This window comes from the organism of the source record quoted next, unplaced genomic scaffold (genome assembly GCF_019419815.1).
Source record: "Pyrus x bretschneideri cultivar Hongxiangsu unplaced genomic scaffold, Pyrus_bretschneideri_v1 Contig25, whole genome shotgun sequence".
Lineage (NCBI taxonomy): Eukaryota > Viridiplantae > Streptophyta > Magnoliopsida > Rosales > Rosaceae > Pyrus > Pyrus x bretschneideri.
The window spans coordinates 385554-402129 of NW_025999557.1; the positions used below are offsets into that span (position 1 = coordinate 385554).

The 16576-nt window shown below is 37.6% G+C and overlaps 2 protein-coding genes across 2 annotated transcripts; both read left to right on the forward strand.

Moving 5' to 3' along the window:
- Positions 1-1361: 1361 nt before the first annotated feature.
- LOC125478463 (RNA exonuclease 4-like) lies at positions 1362-3511 on the forward strand. Its single transcript, XM_048586640.1, has 7 exons — positions 1362-1396; positions 1561-1712; positions 1928-2058; positions 2154-2368; positions 2643-2840; positions 3082-3171; positions 3268-3511. Exons 1-7 carry the CDS (start codon positions 1362-1364, stop codon positions 3509-3511), a joined length of 1065 nt encoding a protein of 354 aa, XP_048442597.1.
- Positions 3512-8950: 5439 nt separating this feature from the next.
- Positions 8951-15151, forward strand: LOC103935548 (nuclear/nucleolar GTPase 2). Its single transcript, XM_048586844.1, has 11 exons — positions 8951-9284; positions 9474-9607; positions 10033-10162; positions 10419-10579; positions 10974-11075; positions 11159-11263; positions 11485-11613; positions 12221-12361; positions 12933-13033; positions 13263-13320; positions 14591-15151. The coding sequence occupies exons 1-11, from the start codon at positions 9047-9049 to the stop codon at positions 14978-14980; spliced, it is 1689 nt and encodes a 562-aa protein (XP_048442801.1). The 5' UTR covers positions 8951-9046; the 3' UTR covers positions 14981-15151.
- The last annotated feature ends 1425 nt before the right edge of the window (positions 15152-16576 follow it).

The following is a 16576-nucleotide window of genomic DNA, read 5'->3' on the forward strand; positions in this document are numbered from 1 at the left end:
AGCGCTCGAGCCTGCAATTCGAGCATGCCCTCTCACTCAGGTCCCCTCGGCCCAATCGCCCGCATAGGCTGGAGCAAGGAGCTAGGGCTATTGGGTAGGAAATTTAGCCCGTCCACCGGGCTATTGAATATGGTGGAGTTGCTCTAACCTTACCTCTATGAAATAATGCATGGATCAATATCGTCACATTGTCATGCAACGTGATTAACTTAGGTTTATAATGTAATTGGCATGTCGCTACCTTGTTTTATTTGTTTTTAAAAGAGCCGAGTAATATGAGTTAATTATAGTCATGATCCCTAAACCAATACCAGAGTTTCACAACGATTCCTCCATTCAACTATTAAATGTTGTTACTATATTTTGTCATGTGCTGCACTTTAGTCCTTCGTCACCTCCTTCAATTTTTCCATTGGTCAACTCGCGTATTTCATCTTGCATTGATCTAACTGCCCATGAATTGACTATTTATGAAAGTTCAAGGAATTACTTAGGCTTTAAGGGTAAAATCAACGAAATAGAACCAGCCTTAAGTTTGTAATACTCATTACTCATTAGTCATTAATTTACTAATAATTTTATTGATTAAAATAACAAGCCTAGGCTGCAGCATCCAATCATTCAAAATATACACATTGATCTGAAAACACAGTCTCCTAACAAATTCAATGATTCATTTCATCGGATTATCAAAAGAGAATAATGGAATTAAATGAAGTGCATAAGGTCAAAGGGGTAAGGGACAACAGCATTCAGCTTTTAGCTTAGCATGCAAGTAATCCTTCTTTAACGGGGAAGCAAGCTAGTGTCGACTAAGGATTCCAATATTGGTCATTCGGCCACTGATTGCACTGTATGTAGCACCGGATCCCTGGCATTTTCAAAACCAGGGAATAAGCTTGTTTTGACTAAGGAATTCAGAAATCAGATACGTAATTCCGCAGTTTTGTAACAAAACATTAGTAGACTTTACTTATTGAGACTGTTCGGGTGGATCATGATACTGAGACTGTTCAGGTGGATCATGAGAGTCGAGATTGTGTGCCAATCTAGTGGGCATCTAGCCCGTCTTTGTAAATCTTGACACGAAATTCTAAAATATAGTTCAACCATTCGAGTTGAATGGTGGGCCCCTGATCAAGCTTTTGCGTCACTACAAATGTTCTCAATTTTGAACAACTTTTTCATTTGCTTAGAACACAATCACATGATATTATTACTCCACTCATATCTTCCTCCTATACTACCACATGCCAGTACTGCTATAAATACCTTCCACACCCTCCATCTTTCTCTTCAAGTCTAGCTTCTTCTTTAGTTCCTTCATTTTTGGAAGTAGCATTACAACGTCAGCAACCACCATGGAGTATAAAGTCGAATCAACAGAAACTCTGAGGTTATCTTTCTCTCTCTCTCTCTCTCTCAACACATACAGAAATATCACTGCATTCACATTTCTTTCAGCTTAATTAAGTTGTAACTTGTAAGTAATTTTTCGATTAATCATGGATGATTAGTATATAAACTAATGAGAATGATATATATGCGATGATTAATCAGGAACAAGTGTGCAGCATGCTATCAACAATTCAATAGAATCGAGCACTTAGTGGAGCACATGAGAACCTCATACCACTCAGCTCATGAACCCATGTGTGGAATTTGTAAGAAGCATTGCAGATATTTTGAATCTCTCAGGGAACATCTTATAGGTAACTAAAGCAAATTATGCAGATCAACTGAGCTTAGCCAAGTTGACTATAAACTATGTTTTCCTCTTTCTGCATCCAAGTTCAAATCCTTCTCTTCGTAGCTTAAATTAATTTAGCGTAAAGTACATCTCTTGTACAGAAAACAGTTATTAATTACATAAATTAATATCCCAAATATCTTTTGCAAATATTAATTCTATTATTTCTATTTTCAGGGCCATTGCCAAAACAAGAATGCAGAAATATATTCAGCACCAGAGGATGCAAAATTTGCTTAGCCATCCTCGAAAGCCCGTATGCTCTTAGGGTTCGCCAGGACAGATGCCAACTCTCTGGTGGCAATGCTGTATTAATCCGCACATACTACCTTATTAATCATGAACTTTTTGCCCAAACCCTATTTGCTATAAATTTAAATTCATTCCGTATAATACATTTCAGGGATTACTTGGTCGCTTTGCTAATCTGGGCATTCGTGACAATACTGAAAGTGGTAGCACAAGAGGCACTCAAGTTGTTGCACTTGCTTGCAAAATGGTTGGTGGAGGCAGCGATGGCTCCCTGGATCTCTGCGCAAATGTCTGCCTCACTGATGAATATGACAACATCATCTTTCAGTCTTATGTTAAGCCACTGATTCCTGTCACAAACTATACGTATATATGCATTTATATGAAGAATTGTACTAACTAATATGTAAGGTATGTAGCGTATATATGTAGGGGAGTGCTTTCAGGGGCTATTCTTTATTTCTGACTGTGGGATGAAACAAAACAAAAGACGAAGATATTGTGAAAATTGTACTTCCTAAAATAAAGATGTCGTTGCTTTAAGAAAATATGGTCATAATTTCGAAGTGTGATTTAGCGATTAAAGGTTCATTTTTATATACATGACCGATCATTTTGCTTTATACTTGTATATATACAGGTATGAAACAACTGGTATTCGCCCTGAATACTTGAGGGATGCAATCCCTTTGAGGCAAGTGCAAAAGAAGATCCAAGACTTCCTCTGCAATGGGGAACCAATGTGGAAGATTCGACTCCGAAGTGGAAGAGCTAGGATTCTTGTGGGCCACGGTTTGTATCATGACCTTGACTCTCTGCAGGTTGAATATCCAAAGTAATGATTAGGTAGTTCAACTTATTTTTCTTTCATCCAAACAAAAAAAATCCATTTTATAAAGTCATCAGACTCTCTTCGATCAATAAATAGAAAATAAAAGACAACGAAGTGCACAATGACTATTTTAAAGTACTAATTAACAATTATTTATATATATTTATAAAAATATGGGATCACATATATACACTACAACTTTCCATTGCGAATTTCAATTGTAATTCTAGTTCTAAACGTGACTGACTGTGTATAGGGATACTGCAAAATATCCTCCATTGATGAAATCAAGCAGGCTCAGCAACTCCCTCAAGTATCTCACACAAGCATGTCTTGGGCAAGTACCCAACCCTACTATTAGTTCCCTATATATATAAATATAAATTCTAGCTACATATTAGTACTAATGCAATTTTACATATAATCTATATAGGTATGACATTCAAACAGGCATTCAAGATCCTTCTGAGGATTGTGTTGCAACAATGAAGATCTACAAGAGAATGAGATCCCAAGTTCACAAAGTAGAGGCATACCCGCTCGCTTCTGACACTCAAAACAGGAATAACTTCACGGCGTGGCGCCAAAATGAGCTTGAGAAGATAAGCCCAGATCAAATGATGGAAATCTCAAGGTCTGATTACTACTGCTGGTGCCTGGACTCTTATAGTGGCTGAAAGTGAAAGGAGGCACCTAGGATGGACAATGGTTATGGTGGATGGATAACCGCAGTTATTTACCTATAACCGTTTATATTCATACCAGCATAACTGTTTACCCGTTGTGTAATTGCCTAAACAATTATACCCATACTCATAACCGTTTATAAACGGTTAACCATACCCATAACCGTATACTCATTTTACCGTAACCGTTTAATACTCGTTTGCCCATTTACCCTTTTTAACCCGTTTATCTTTTTTTTTTTTTTTTTTTTTTTACCATTACTCATTTTTCACCCGTCATGTTTTTTAACAACTTGAAAATTAAAAAAAAAATTATCATAATATTTTTTTTTGACAATTAAACACCATTATAAGTACATTTATCATACATTTTCGTATTTTAATTTTTCAAGTCCTTATACCATTCCAATAATTGAAATAATAGTTTACAGACGATATTGTTAACTGTTACCAATGAAGGTAATATAATATTTGCTAAGTATTATTGGGTTATGAAAATTGTTTTAAAGACATTTCAGTTAATTTCACGGTTACCCACAAGAAATTTAAATTAATTTGGCGAATTCATTGCGGATGAGAATCATCATTCCTGTAGCAGTGTTATTGAGACAAGGACCGATGAATTCCTTACTAATTTGTTGGGTGCTAAGTATTATTGGACTGAGAACATGGTTTGTGTTAATTTTACATATATAAAATAAATGGGTAAACGGTTACCCGTTTATAACCACGGTTAATACTCATAACCATCCATTTAAATTTCACGGGTAAACGGTTATATCCATAACCATTTATTTGTCTAAATGGTTACCCATAAAACCATAACCGTGAAGTTTAAATAGACAGGTATTTTGCCCATCCCTAGAGGCACCTCTATAGAACAATTAAGGAGATTAGTACTAGATGAGCAATAGTAATACTATCTAGTTATATTTAATAATTAATCATAACTTTGAGAGTAATATTTGGAAATAAATACATGATCGTGTATGCATGCATTTATGAATAATGATAAATTTTTATCGAAGAATATATGTAAACCAAATTGTTGTACTAGCGTGATACCATGTTTATATATAAGATGCACAAATATTATCACATGATTGATTTTCTTATTTTTTAAAACAAGGGATATTCTATAATAAAGAAAAAAAAATAGAGAATTTGAATTCGGGACCAATAGCTTAGTTTGTTAGAGCAGCCCTTCCGGGTTTTATACTCAAAACTTCTATTTGGTTCTTAGTAGCACACAGATTAAGAGCACTTCTACCGAGGGTGGGATAGGCCGGCACACATCCAAAAAAATGGCCCGGCACTTAGGGAAGTCTCTCCCAGCAGATTACCTGGCACCTAACCCAAGCTGGTCTCCAGGCCAACCCAGAATTGATAGAGCCATGGCCTGGCCTATATGACGTCATCCACCTTTTTTTTTTTTTCTTTTTTTTTGCGCCAGAGAGGGAGTTGTTGTGGAGGTTGAGGAGCGGAGCTGGTCGAGCTGGTTGAGGCGCGATTCGGTTACCACACCCATCATTTACCGGCCATCAGAGGTTCTGAACCGCAAGTTTTCAGTCATGACCAGTTCGCCGAAAGCGAGACTGTACCATTCCGCAGAGGTCCTGGTACCTGACAGCCGGATTTTGGTCAGCAGAAGCAATCCGCACATTTACTACAACTTCACCGGCGTCGAGTGCTCGACTGATCTGAGCCTTGAGGGGTTTTCAACGCCGTATTTTTCGGAGGAGTACGACCCGGTTCGGCCAAGGATAGCTGTGATATAAAAGGTTTTCGGGTACCTGCAGTTGATTTCTGTCAATATATTGGTGCCGGAGTTTTTGTCGGTGAGGGTTTCTTACCTTGACCTTGAGGTAGAGGCATGTGCAAAGTAGATGCAGCAGTCGGATAAAGGAGAAAGAGACCGAGAGACTGAGCCAAGTGAGAGAGAGAAAGAAACTGAGAGAGAGAGAAATCGAGTTAAAAAATAGAAGTCAAATTATTAATTTTATAATAAAAATTAATAATATTTTAATAAAATTGACTAGGCTATTTAGGCCATCTCCAACTGAGGGCTGGCCAGAGGGCTCGTTTCCAAGATATTAATATTTTAATGAACAGTACAGGGCCGTATTTGCCTCCATCTCCAACCGAGGGCCAAACATAATTTATTATTTAAATTTAAAACTACAACAACTTAAATTTAAAAACTACAACTCAAATTTAAACTACAAATTAAATTTAAAAACAACATTAACTTAAATTTAAAAACTACAACAACTTAAACTTAATATCCATAATCAACATCATTTTCATCATCCGCCATTGTAGGAGAATAGTCGAAGGTAAACAACTGTCGCCGAGACATAATTTCCTTTTTTTTCCTATCAAAATAGGCCTTACTCATTATAGTGTAATTCGAAGTGTTCCTTTCCATATTCTTATCATCCATCTCTTCTTGTATTTGTTTGGGCTGTTCTTCATGCTTGCACTTTCTTTCTTCCGCCTCAAGGGCATTTTGCTCCACCCTTAATCGCAATGAGGCCGCCACTTCATGTTGAGCGGCGTAATCATCATTTGCCTCGCCATTTTCTTTCAACCTTCGCGCCTTGTTTCATCCCATAGCCCTAGGTATGGAACCTTCACTTGAAAACAGATTTTTTACCCTTGTTTGTTGAATGGTAGGAGATCCATCTTCATCCATATCTGCAACTGAGGATGCAGTTTCAAACACCGACGTATGAGCTCTACGTTGAGGTGGATCTTCAAATAACACCCACCCTTTACAAATTTCCCAACAACCACGAAACTGAAAGGGTTTTGAGCTGCCCTCCATATACAATTCCTCCGCTTGGCGTACCTAGAAAATATAATTACAAAAATTAAAGGAAATTAATTCATGAACTTAAATGTAATATAATTAAATATTACAAAAATTAAAGGAAATTAATTTATGAAATTAAATGTAATATAATTAAACATTTAAAATAAATTGTGAAAACACTAACTTCGTTGTAGTAATTGGCGCCGCTTTTATGTCTACTTGCGGCTGCTAATGGTGCTTGATGCCATGTCTTCAAACTTGGATGAAGATGTTTCTTCCATCTTGAAGAACAACTCTAATGGTTTCGGGTATTCAGTGGAATGGTGCCTTCGTAGAACTCTAAGTATTTTTTGGACACACGACTCCAAACACCTTTACTTGTTTGAGAAATCCCCCTCACACTATCTTTCGAGACCCATCTGTAAGCCCTGCAAAAAGCTTCATCTTCTTTTCGGGTCCAAGCCCTACCTTTCATTGCATATGAGGCCATTTTTATTGAAAAAATTAAAGGAAATATTGAAGGAAATAATTGAAAAAATATTGAAGGAAATTATTGAAAAATTGAAAGAAATATTGCAGATGAAGTGAAGAATTGAAAGAGCTTCACCATATTTATAGAAGAAAAAAAAAGGTTTAAATTCAAAATAAATAAATAAATAAATAAAGCAATCAGCTAACCGTTGTATTAAAAAAATTTCATACTATTTGTGTCGGTTATAACCGACAGGAATAGTAATTGATCAAAAATATTCATGTCTAGCCGTAATATTTAAATCACTATGCGTGTCGGTTATAACCGACACTATTGAAATAATCTAAATTATTCCTGTCAGTTGTAATCGATAGGAAATCCGACACATTTAAAAAAATTCTAGCCAGCCCGAGGCTAGCTAGCTAGCTGGAAGGGGCCAGCCCTCTAACCCTTTGGCCCTTTTAGATTCCGTGGGGCCCACGAGCCTTCTGGCCTAGCCCTCGGTTAGAGACGATTTTCGGGCTATTTTCGGCCCTCTGGCCCTCTGGACCCTTTCGGTTGAAGATGGCCTTAGTTTTAGGGGTGGAGATGCATTTGGCCTATTACTGGTCATTGAGGTTTATCACTGTTTACTGAGTGGATAAATACGTTGGGTGCTGGCGCATTTGTGTTAAAGGTGGAATTGCTCTAAAGATGAACATTGTAATCTCCATGTTCCACCTTGCAACATCACACGTTGGAGATACTTTTACAACTCATGATTTTCAGAATTTTGATCGAGCTTTAAGCTTCTACTGACAACTAATCTAAATTGCATGAAGAAAAAATTCAAACTCGAGTGCATAAGTGAGCATATCCGCTTTATTACAAGTCATTTTAGTTAAAACAACTAGCAGATTAACAAATATGCATCAAACACAAACTGATTGCCTGCATGAGCTTGTACACTCCCTCTCATGGGATGGGAGACACAACCACCTTTGCGGTGGCTTTAGAGGTTTCAAGGTAGGCAAATGCTTCAACCATCTTCGAAAATGGTGCTTAATCTTCCCACTCTCCAAAGTAAGGCTTCAATTTCTCCAAGATTGTCCCAGTTGAAGCTCAAAACTACGCTTACTCAAGTTGATTAGAGCAACGTGCCTTCCATTCTACACTCAACTTAGAATTTTCTATCCATAGTTATTAGATTATAATACCACCTGAATAAAAAGAAATTTCCATATAGAATTTGGGCTATATAGTATGAGGACATTGGATTGAGAAATAAGATCAACATTCTACCTGAATAACATGTGTTCCGACTCCTCCAACGCCTCCCAAAACAAGGATGGAGTTACCAGCAAAAAACTCAATTCTTTCGAGACCTTCGTACTGTCTCGATAGCCGGGGGTAGGCTAGCAGCTTCAGCAAAACTCAGATTTGGGGCTTGTGAGCTAATATGCTTCATCCCTCACCTTAAACTTGGACACTTGGCTTCCTACTTTCACCACCACACCAGCAACTCGTATCCTGGAACTGACCAATGAAGAAAAGTTCAAACAAACAATTTGTTGTGACGGACGGCGTAGCCAAATTGAAAAGGAACGTGTTCCTTTATAACTACTGTTACAATCCACTACTTTTGTGGAAAGCAAACACATTTGGAAGCGAGAATGACAATGTGTTCTCATTTTCTTGTCATATGATTAATGGTTGAAACTTCTTCAATACTGTCGATATTACCATGAAAATATCCCAAAAACTAGAAAAAGACAAGGAAAGGAGGGTGAAGCAAGCTTCATCTCATATCGGAGAAACTAAATTTGGGCTAAAATCAACATATTTTATCGATTTCTGACATATCGGTTTAAATATTGAAAAAACTTTTATATTTCGTCCCAACCAATAATTAACATTCTATAAAGCTTTATTTTAAAATTTTATTATTTTCATTTAAAAGAACCGATATCAGTAAGATATTCATTCCGTCAATATTTTCACAAATTTTTAAATCGATATCTTAACCGATATTGATATTTTAAATATTGCGTATGATGTGAGCCCAACTTTATTGGACCGCCCCACCGACATTTGGGCTAATTTCACTTTGTTGGTCCAGTCCATCAATCTCCGTCACACCGTCACTTTATAATTTCTCGTCTTCCACCTCAACTCGTCCTTTCCGAAACCCTAGTCGCAGGGTTTTGCGCAATACAAAATCTCAGCCATTTTCCCTCATTTTCTCGGCACCACCGCAAAGATGGTGAAGAAGACGGAGAGGAAGGTCAACATCTCCGGCAAGCCGAAGCACTCTCTGGATGCAAACCGTTCCGATGCCAAGGCCAAGAACAAGGACGCGCGTACCGGCGCCACTGTCCGCCGCCTCAAGATGTACAACACCAGGCCCAAGCGTAACAGCAAGGGAAAGGTCCTGAGGAACGAGTTCCAGTCCAAGGAGCTGCCTAACACTCGTATCCAGCCTGATCGCCGCTGGTTTGGTACGTAGATACGTCTGAATACACTGTATATGTATAATTGCACCGTATATGATAAGGACGTAGTGTGAGAGATTAGAATTTTGCTGCAAATCATTGAATTTTGGCCTTTTCGCTTTGTAATTGATTATCGAAAAAGCTGGTAAATTTGATTTGTCTATGAACAGCTGTGATTGTTTATTGAATTTTTAGGGAATACTCGGGTTGCGTCTCAGCAGCAGCTTGACATCTTCCGCGAGGAGCACAGTAGGACGGTTTCGAGTAATTACAATGTTATTTTGAAGGGGAAGCAATTGCCGTTGTCTCTCTTGAATGACCATCAGAAGGTATGCTGCTTTTGGAATGCTATTTTTGTAAGAAACACAGTTGTTAAATACTATTTCTGTTTCATTTCCTTTGGCTACATTCATATTGGAGCGATATAAAAATATCAAGCTTCGATGTGCATATTGCTGTGAGGTGCAGCAATACCAATTGGCTTGTGCATTGTTGACTTCATTTTCACATAAAAATGGAAAAGAAAGTTCAGAAAGATAGAGTTTGGAGATGTTTCTTTGTATAGGTGCAATGGTGCCCAAGTGTTCATGATTTTGATTCAATCAATGAAGGATTCCGGTTGCAGTTTTCCTAAATTGGCATGCCTTACTCCATTAGAATGTGAAGAAGAAGATAGCATATGTTTTTTTTGGCCGATGGCATAGTTAGTTGTTGTATTCTAACTTGCTATGTTCATGATTTAACCTCTGTGAAGCAAACCAGAGTTCATCTTCTAGAGAGAGAGACATTTTCTGATGTATTTGGACCTAAGACAAAGAGGAAACGTCCAAAGCTCCTTGCGGCAGATTATGAGTCCTTAGCTAAGAAGGCTGATGGTTCTCAGGGTAATTTTTTCTTTCTTTAAATTTTATATGCTCTTGATCTTCCCAGTTGTAATAACCATTTCGTTCTATTGCTTGATTATTTGGTTAGTATTTATGTTTATGCTTTAGTCTGGAGCATTTGCAAGTAAAAAGTGCAAGTTAATGTTATGCATTTTCTTTTAGTCTGGTATGGTATGTGTTAGAATAAAAAAATTTGTCATTTTCGTATTGCCACTTTTAAATGGTCTGCATCTAAATCTTGTTTGTAACTCTGTAGATGTGTTTCAGGAGAAGCATGCTGATGACAGTGTTGTAGAAGGTAATGAAGCAGATGGATTTAGGGACCTAGTTCGGCATACAATGTTTGAGAAGGGCCAAAGTAAACGTATTTGGGGTGAGCTCTACAAAGTGATAGACTCTTCTGATGTGGTTGTCCAGGTTGGTATTTCTCTTTTTCATTGATTTGGAGAGAAACTAATTCCATACATGTACTTTTGCTGACAAAGTTAATTTCAGTTCTTGGATATTATTCATTACATGTATGGTGAACAGTGTAGCATTGTAAACATGGATTACTTTGTGCTATGCTTTTTTTTGTTAGGTTAGGAAAATGTTTACATGAAGGCAAATTCTGCATTAAATGTGTCACGTGGCTTGAAATCTATTGTTTTTCCGTGTGTTTCTTTAAGAGTTGATAATTATTAATCATCAAAACCAGGTTATTTTTAGTCTTTTGCTAGTATTATCTTATGTTTGTCCACGTCAACATGGTACAGTCAGCCAATATGAATGTGACCACCACAGCCTTGCCTTTTTTTTCCCCTCATTTCAGGTTTTGGATGCAAGGGACCCACAAGGTACAAGATGCCACCACTTAGAGAAGCATTTGAAAGAGCATTGCACGCATAAACACTTAATTCTTTTGTTAAACAAGGTTGGTTGTGTTTTGGGGTCCTCTTGAATTGAAGGTGCTTACTTTTAATTTTGTTTAACAATATTTTTACTTTGATTCTACAGTGTGATTTGGTTCCTTCATGGGTGCTTAGCCGTTGGTTGAACGTATTAAAGACTGAATTTCCAACTATTGCATTTCATGCTAGCGTCAATAAATCATTTGGCAAGGTACCTTCTGTTAACCTTTATGCCTTTATATATTGAGTTTTATGAAAGTATATGGTGGAATAAGAATTTGTTAAGAATTTATGATCCCTTTTGGACTTCCATAAGTCAAGTTTTATGAACTCTCTCTCGCTATGTGTGTGTGTGTGTGTGTAACTGTGTATTCCTAATTTTTCTTGCTTTCTGTGGAATCTGCTGATTTTGTTTAATTTATTTGCACTTAGGGAACTCTTCTATCAGTTTTGAGACAATTCGCCCGTTTGAAAAGTGACAAGCAGGCCATTTCTGTGGGATTTGTTGGGTATCCCAATGTTGGAAAGTCATCTGTTATCAACACATTGCGAACTAAAAATGTAATATCTTCAACACCATTGCTGATTCTGGTTTTCTGCTTGCATTTCCATTTGTAAAGATTTTGTACATGTGTGTTCATTTGCTAAGGCACAAAATTTGGACTCACCACTATTTTGCAATGTCAATGGATTTAATTGAATCCTGCTATGTTTCATAAAATCAAATAGCATTATATTCCTCAACCATGATCTAGAGGATTTCATTTTTTATTCTGGGGGTTTGTAGATTGTGTACATTGTAGCCTGATGCATGTTTCTCAATAGATAAAAATAATTGTAGTTTGATGCCATCTGGTTTTAGTTCGAATTCTTAGGTTGCCATCCACTGTAGTTGGAGGCAAGTTTCCATCGGATAATTGTTGGTTTTTATTTTTTTATTTTTTTTTTTACTTGTGGGGTACGATATGCCACATACCGATTCCAATTCCTCTGCATGCCTGTCTAGCATCAGCACATTCATATACTTGTGCACGCACGATCCATAGGATGTACTTTTAGAAGATACTGAAAGCTGTAAATCATATAACAAGCTTCTTAGTTGTGGTTTGTCTTTCTAGCTATTCTATTACTGGGTGGCTGAAATAATTTTTTGTTCATTGCTCAACAGGTTTGCAAAGTTGCTCCTATCCCAGGGGAGACTAAAGTGTGGCAGTATATAACACTCACAAAGAGGATTTTCTTGATTGATTGCCCTGGAGTTGTCTATCAAAGTGGTGATTCTGAAACAGATATTGTACTGAAGGGCGTGGTATGCTTCTTCTGTTTTTCCTTGTGTAGCTCCTAATAGTGAATTTTACTTTTTTGTTTTTCTCATCGATCTTTTAAGTATTGACTGTAAACAATATTTTGGGTTATCGTTTTGGAAATATTGATTTACTACCAATATTGTCTTTAAATTGCTCGTTTGTGAACTTTGCTTCTGGTTTATAGACAAGTCACTAGAGTGTGCAGAGTGACTTTTTTTGGAGTGTCAGTAACATATCCCTCTCTACATAGAGCATTTGTCTCTGATGCTTGTGCAGTAATTGTGCAGCCACATAAGTGAATTCCTCTCTATACATGCACGTATGCATATACATAGAATGTCACTTGTTGCATGCAATGTCGTATTGTGTATCTCCCTGCTGTACTTTCTTTATCTTTGTCCAAGTTATATTTTAGATTGGTTCGAAAGTACAATCTTCCTGCTGTACTAGTTTAACCCCTTTAACATTTCCGTTTCCTTGTTCTCTACGGACTTGGAGCCTGCGCTTAATGTTTGCCTAAAAATGTAATATTATGCTCATCAGATGGTAAATAATTTGGGTCTATTTTGCTAGGTACGTGTTACAAATTTGCAGGATGCTACAGAACACATAGGAGAAGTTCTAAAACGAGTTAAGAAGATCCACCTGAAAAGAGCATATAAGATAGACAACTGGTATGCTTCTTTGTCTTTGTGTTGGATTTTGATGTTTGTGTCCTGTTACTAAGGGTGTATTATGTGGCCTTTTATTCTGTTATTTTCGTTCTCACCTCATTCAGATTGCAATAATTTTTCACATGATCTATGTACTTTGTAATTTTCTTTTTTACACAAATTCTGCAAATTGAACATATATTCTCAGAGAGTGACACGTAACTGTATTTTAATGGTCCTATGTTCTCAGGGAGGATGATAATGACTTCCTGTGTCAGCTATGCAAATTGTCAGGCAAACTTTTGAAGGTAACTCGCTACTTAATAATGCTTTCTAATTATCCCACTAGTCATAACATTTCTACCCTTAGTTCCTGCAATGCTTTGGGAAATTTCCTTGCTCAGATCTGGTCAATTGGTGTTTCTCAAATTATCTACATACATATATGTACACGCAGACACAAACATGCGTGTTACTTTTAACGTATAGGAAGCAATGTATTAAAAGCGTGAGGCGTGGGCGAGGCGTCCGAGGGATAGCCCAACCTAGGCGTGAGGTGAAGCCTTACGGGACCTTAAATAATAGAGGATTGCTGAAAAAAACAGAGGAAACATGTGAGAAAAACAGAGGAAACAGAGACTCTTGGGGTTTTAAAAATAAAAGAAAAACAAACTTGGCCAAAACGACGTCGTTTTGGGCCAAGTCATTTAAAAAAAAATTAAATACTTGGCCAAAACGACGTTGTTTTGGGCCAAGTCTTCGGGAAAAAAAACAAAAAATCCCTCTTCTTCTTCGCGGTCGTCTTCCTCGTGAAGACGCCGCACAGCCTGCAACCCTAAACCCAGAGGGCAGAGCTTGAAAACAGAGCAGTTGACTTCGATTTTGGGTCGCGGATGGATCTGGGAACGCCCGCCAACTGCCTTTAGGCGCGCCTTAGCCGCCTAGTCTCGCCTCAACCATGCCTCGGTGAGTTTTCGCCCACTCCCACTGGGCAGAGGCGTTATCACTCCATCCCCGCCTCCAAAGCCGTCTAGGCACGCCACGGGGCGCGTCTTTTAAAACATTGATAGGAAGATGTCGTTTGCTAATGACTGGAACATTGATCAGGCTTGTCCTACTTAACTTTGCCTGAATGGGCGGCTCAAATTCAGTCTGCAATACAAATCTGGAAAGAAAGCACTATATAGATGAATATTGAAAGCTCCTAGTGTGTGGCTCTTTCTTTAGGAAGATGTATTTTTCCTGTCAATGTTAGTCGCTTGGATTTTGTGTAACTGTGAGTTTGTGATAGATAAGTCGAACCCTGCAGGGAAATTGCGGTCTTTGACAAGTTGAGCAGAAGAGTTGCATTGCTTCGACATAATTGGTGTTTTGTCATGCATCTTTTCTTTCCTCCCTTATGCTAGTTGAACATCATTTACACCTTATGATGGTTGACCATCATTAGAAAACTAATTATGCTCGTCCACAATCTGATAGTCGGCAACTTCAACAAATGTTAACTATATCTTGTTCTTTCGTTTCTTTGCTTTTTCAATGTTTATGCGTCTACTAAATTTTTGGCTGGTGTGCTTCCAGGGTGGTGAACCCGACTTGATGACTGCAGCAAAGATGGTCCTCCACGACTGGCAGAGGGGTAAGATACCATTTTTTGTGCCACCACCAAAAAGAGAATCGCCAATGGGGGAGCCTGATATAAATCACAATAAAGAAGACACTGTGGAAGATAACAATCAGGCTGCAGCTTATCGAGCCATTGGAGATATTATTGCATCTCAGAAGGTGAGCACTATCCCTGTGCAAAGGGATCTTTTCAGTGAAGAAGAGTTAAAGGGCGATGAAGGACCCGAACAGGTCCCAGCCACTGAAATATCCGAGAAGTCTCCAGAGTCGGACGATGAAGTATCTGAGCACAGTGACTCCGAGGATGACGCGGCTGAACAGTCTGAGGATTCTGAAGACAACTAAGCCTCCAACACGTGTGTCACGGAAGGTGTTTTTGTAGTCCATAAATGTTATGTTAGCGTTTTCTTTTCAGACGAACCTCATCTCGAAAACAAGTACGAGTAATTTATTTTGTTTGGGTTTTTTTCAACTGTGAAATCTTTTATGAAGTGGTATTAAACTTGATGTTTGTTTTGTGTTTTGCTCACCTATGAACCATTCTGTTTCTCAATCACGTTAAGATTAGTGCTTGAATGGGATTGCTTCTCCAGAAAGCACCTATGCTCGTTAGTTGTAACCACTTTCAAGCTTGTTAGTGTTTCGTTGTGGTAATTTTTCTTTGGTAAGCGGCTAGTTTAAGAGTCATACAAACAATAGGGTGGTGCCACATGCTTGTTTTTACCTTCTACATACTAATGTTAATTTCTGTCATTTGATTATTTTCAATTCATTTGATACGGCGGCTGGAAATTAAGAGATTTGTGTGAAAAGTAAATCTCTAGACCAAAGTTTAGTGCTAAAAAGATAACACCACCCTAAACAATAAACCATAGAAAGATTAGTGCTAGAAAGAGCAAATCTCTAGACTAAAGTTTGTAAACCGAATGATGTGAATGTTGATGATTGAATTATTAGTGTTGATTAATGGGGTAATGTTAGGGAGATCAAATTTTTTAAACCAAATGATGTTTGACCAATAAGAAAAAAGCACGTTAGTCAACATTTAGTTAATAATCCAATCATCTACAAACATATAATTTGATTTGCAAATTCAGTTTAAATAATTTGATCTCCCTAACATTTTCCTAATTAACATGTTACACATAATTTGATTTGCAATTTAGTTTAAAACTTTAGCCTCCCTAGCATTATCCTAGAAAGTTTGTTACAATTTTCAGCATGATAGCCATTATGCATTTGTTGGCATGTCAATTTAAAAGAATGGCACAATGTTCCTTGGAACCTTGAGCCTGTTTGGTATCATTATTGAATCCAATTTTTTGTTTCTAAAATCCACGTGTATTAAGTAATTTAGTTAGGATAATGTTAGAGAGATCAAATTTATAAACCAAATTTTGTAACTCAAATGATGTAGATGTTGACGATTGAATTATTACTTAAGTGTTGATTAATGTACTTATTTTTTATTCATAACACATCATTTCATTTGACAACCATTAAATTTCCCAATTGAAAACCATAAAGTAGGTTTCAAACCCGGCGAAGTGAAACGAGTTTCAAACTTCACGTAGGCCTGGTGCTGAAACGCATGGTGTGTTGCGACCAAATCCGCCATAGAAGTTACTTGTCCTTGTAATGGTAGGCTCCCTTTAGGGTTGCAATTAGGACAATTTTATTTTTATTTTTTATATTTTAGGACATATTCTAAAACTTCAGGACGAGAAGTACGACTCGACTAATCGGTGGGTATTGAGGATGCCGGCCATTGGCGGCGGGGATCATCTTAAGGACTAGATAAACCTCTTCCCAAAGCTATCATGCAAAGCATGAAGATCCCTGCCAATGTGCAAGCTGATGGGAACAAACTTCATGGAACCCACGAAATTGCGAGTCGAACATGATTAATAGTGTCTGACTAATGTTGTTTAGACTTCTAAG

Bases quoted from the DNA above. Each gene is read 5' to 3' on its own strand.
- LOC125478463 (XM_048586640.1), top strand. From the start codon at position 1,362: ATGGAGTATAAAGTCGAATCAACAGAAACTCTGAG. The intron at 2,059-2,153 runs GTATTAATCCGC...AATACATTTCAG, and splicing joins AACTCTCTGGTGGCAATGCT to GGATTACTTGGTCGCTTTGC. The intron at 2,841-3,081 runs ATGATTAGGTAG...AACGTGACTGAC, and splicing joins CAGGTTGAATATCCAAAGTA to TGTGTATAGGGATACTGCAA.
- LOC103935548 (XM_048586844.1), top strand. From the start codon at position 9,047: ATGGTGAAGAAGACGGAGAGGAAGGTCAACATCTCCGGCAAGCCGAAG. The intron at 10,580-10,973 runs GTTGGTATTTCT...CCCTCATTTCAG, and splicing joins CTTCTGATGTGGTTGTCCAG to GTTTTGGATGCAAGGGACCC. The intron at 13,034-13,262 runs GTATGCTTCTTT...CTATGTTCTCAG, and splicing joins GCATATAAGATAGACAACTG to GGAGGATGATAATGACTTCC.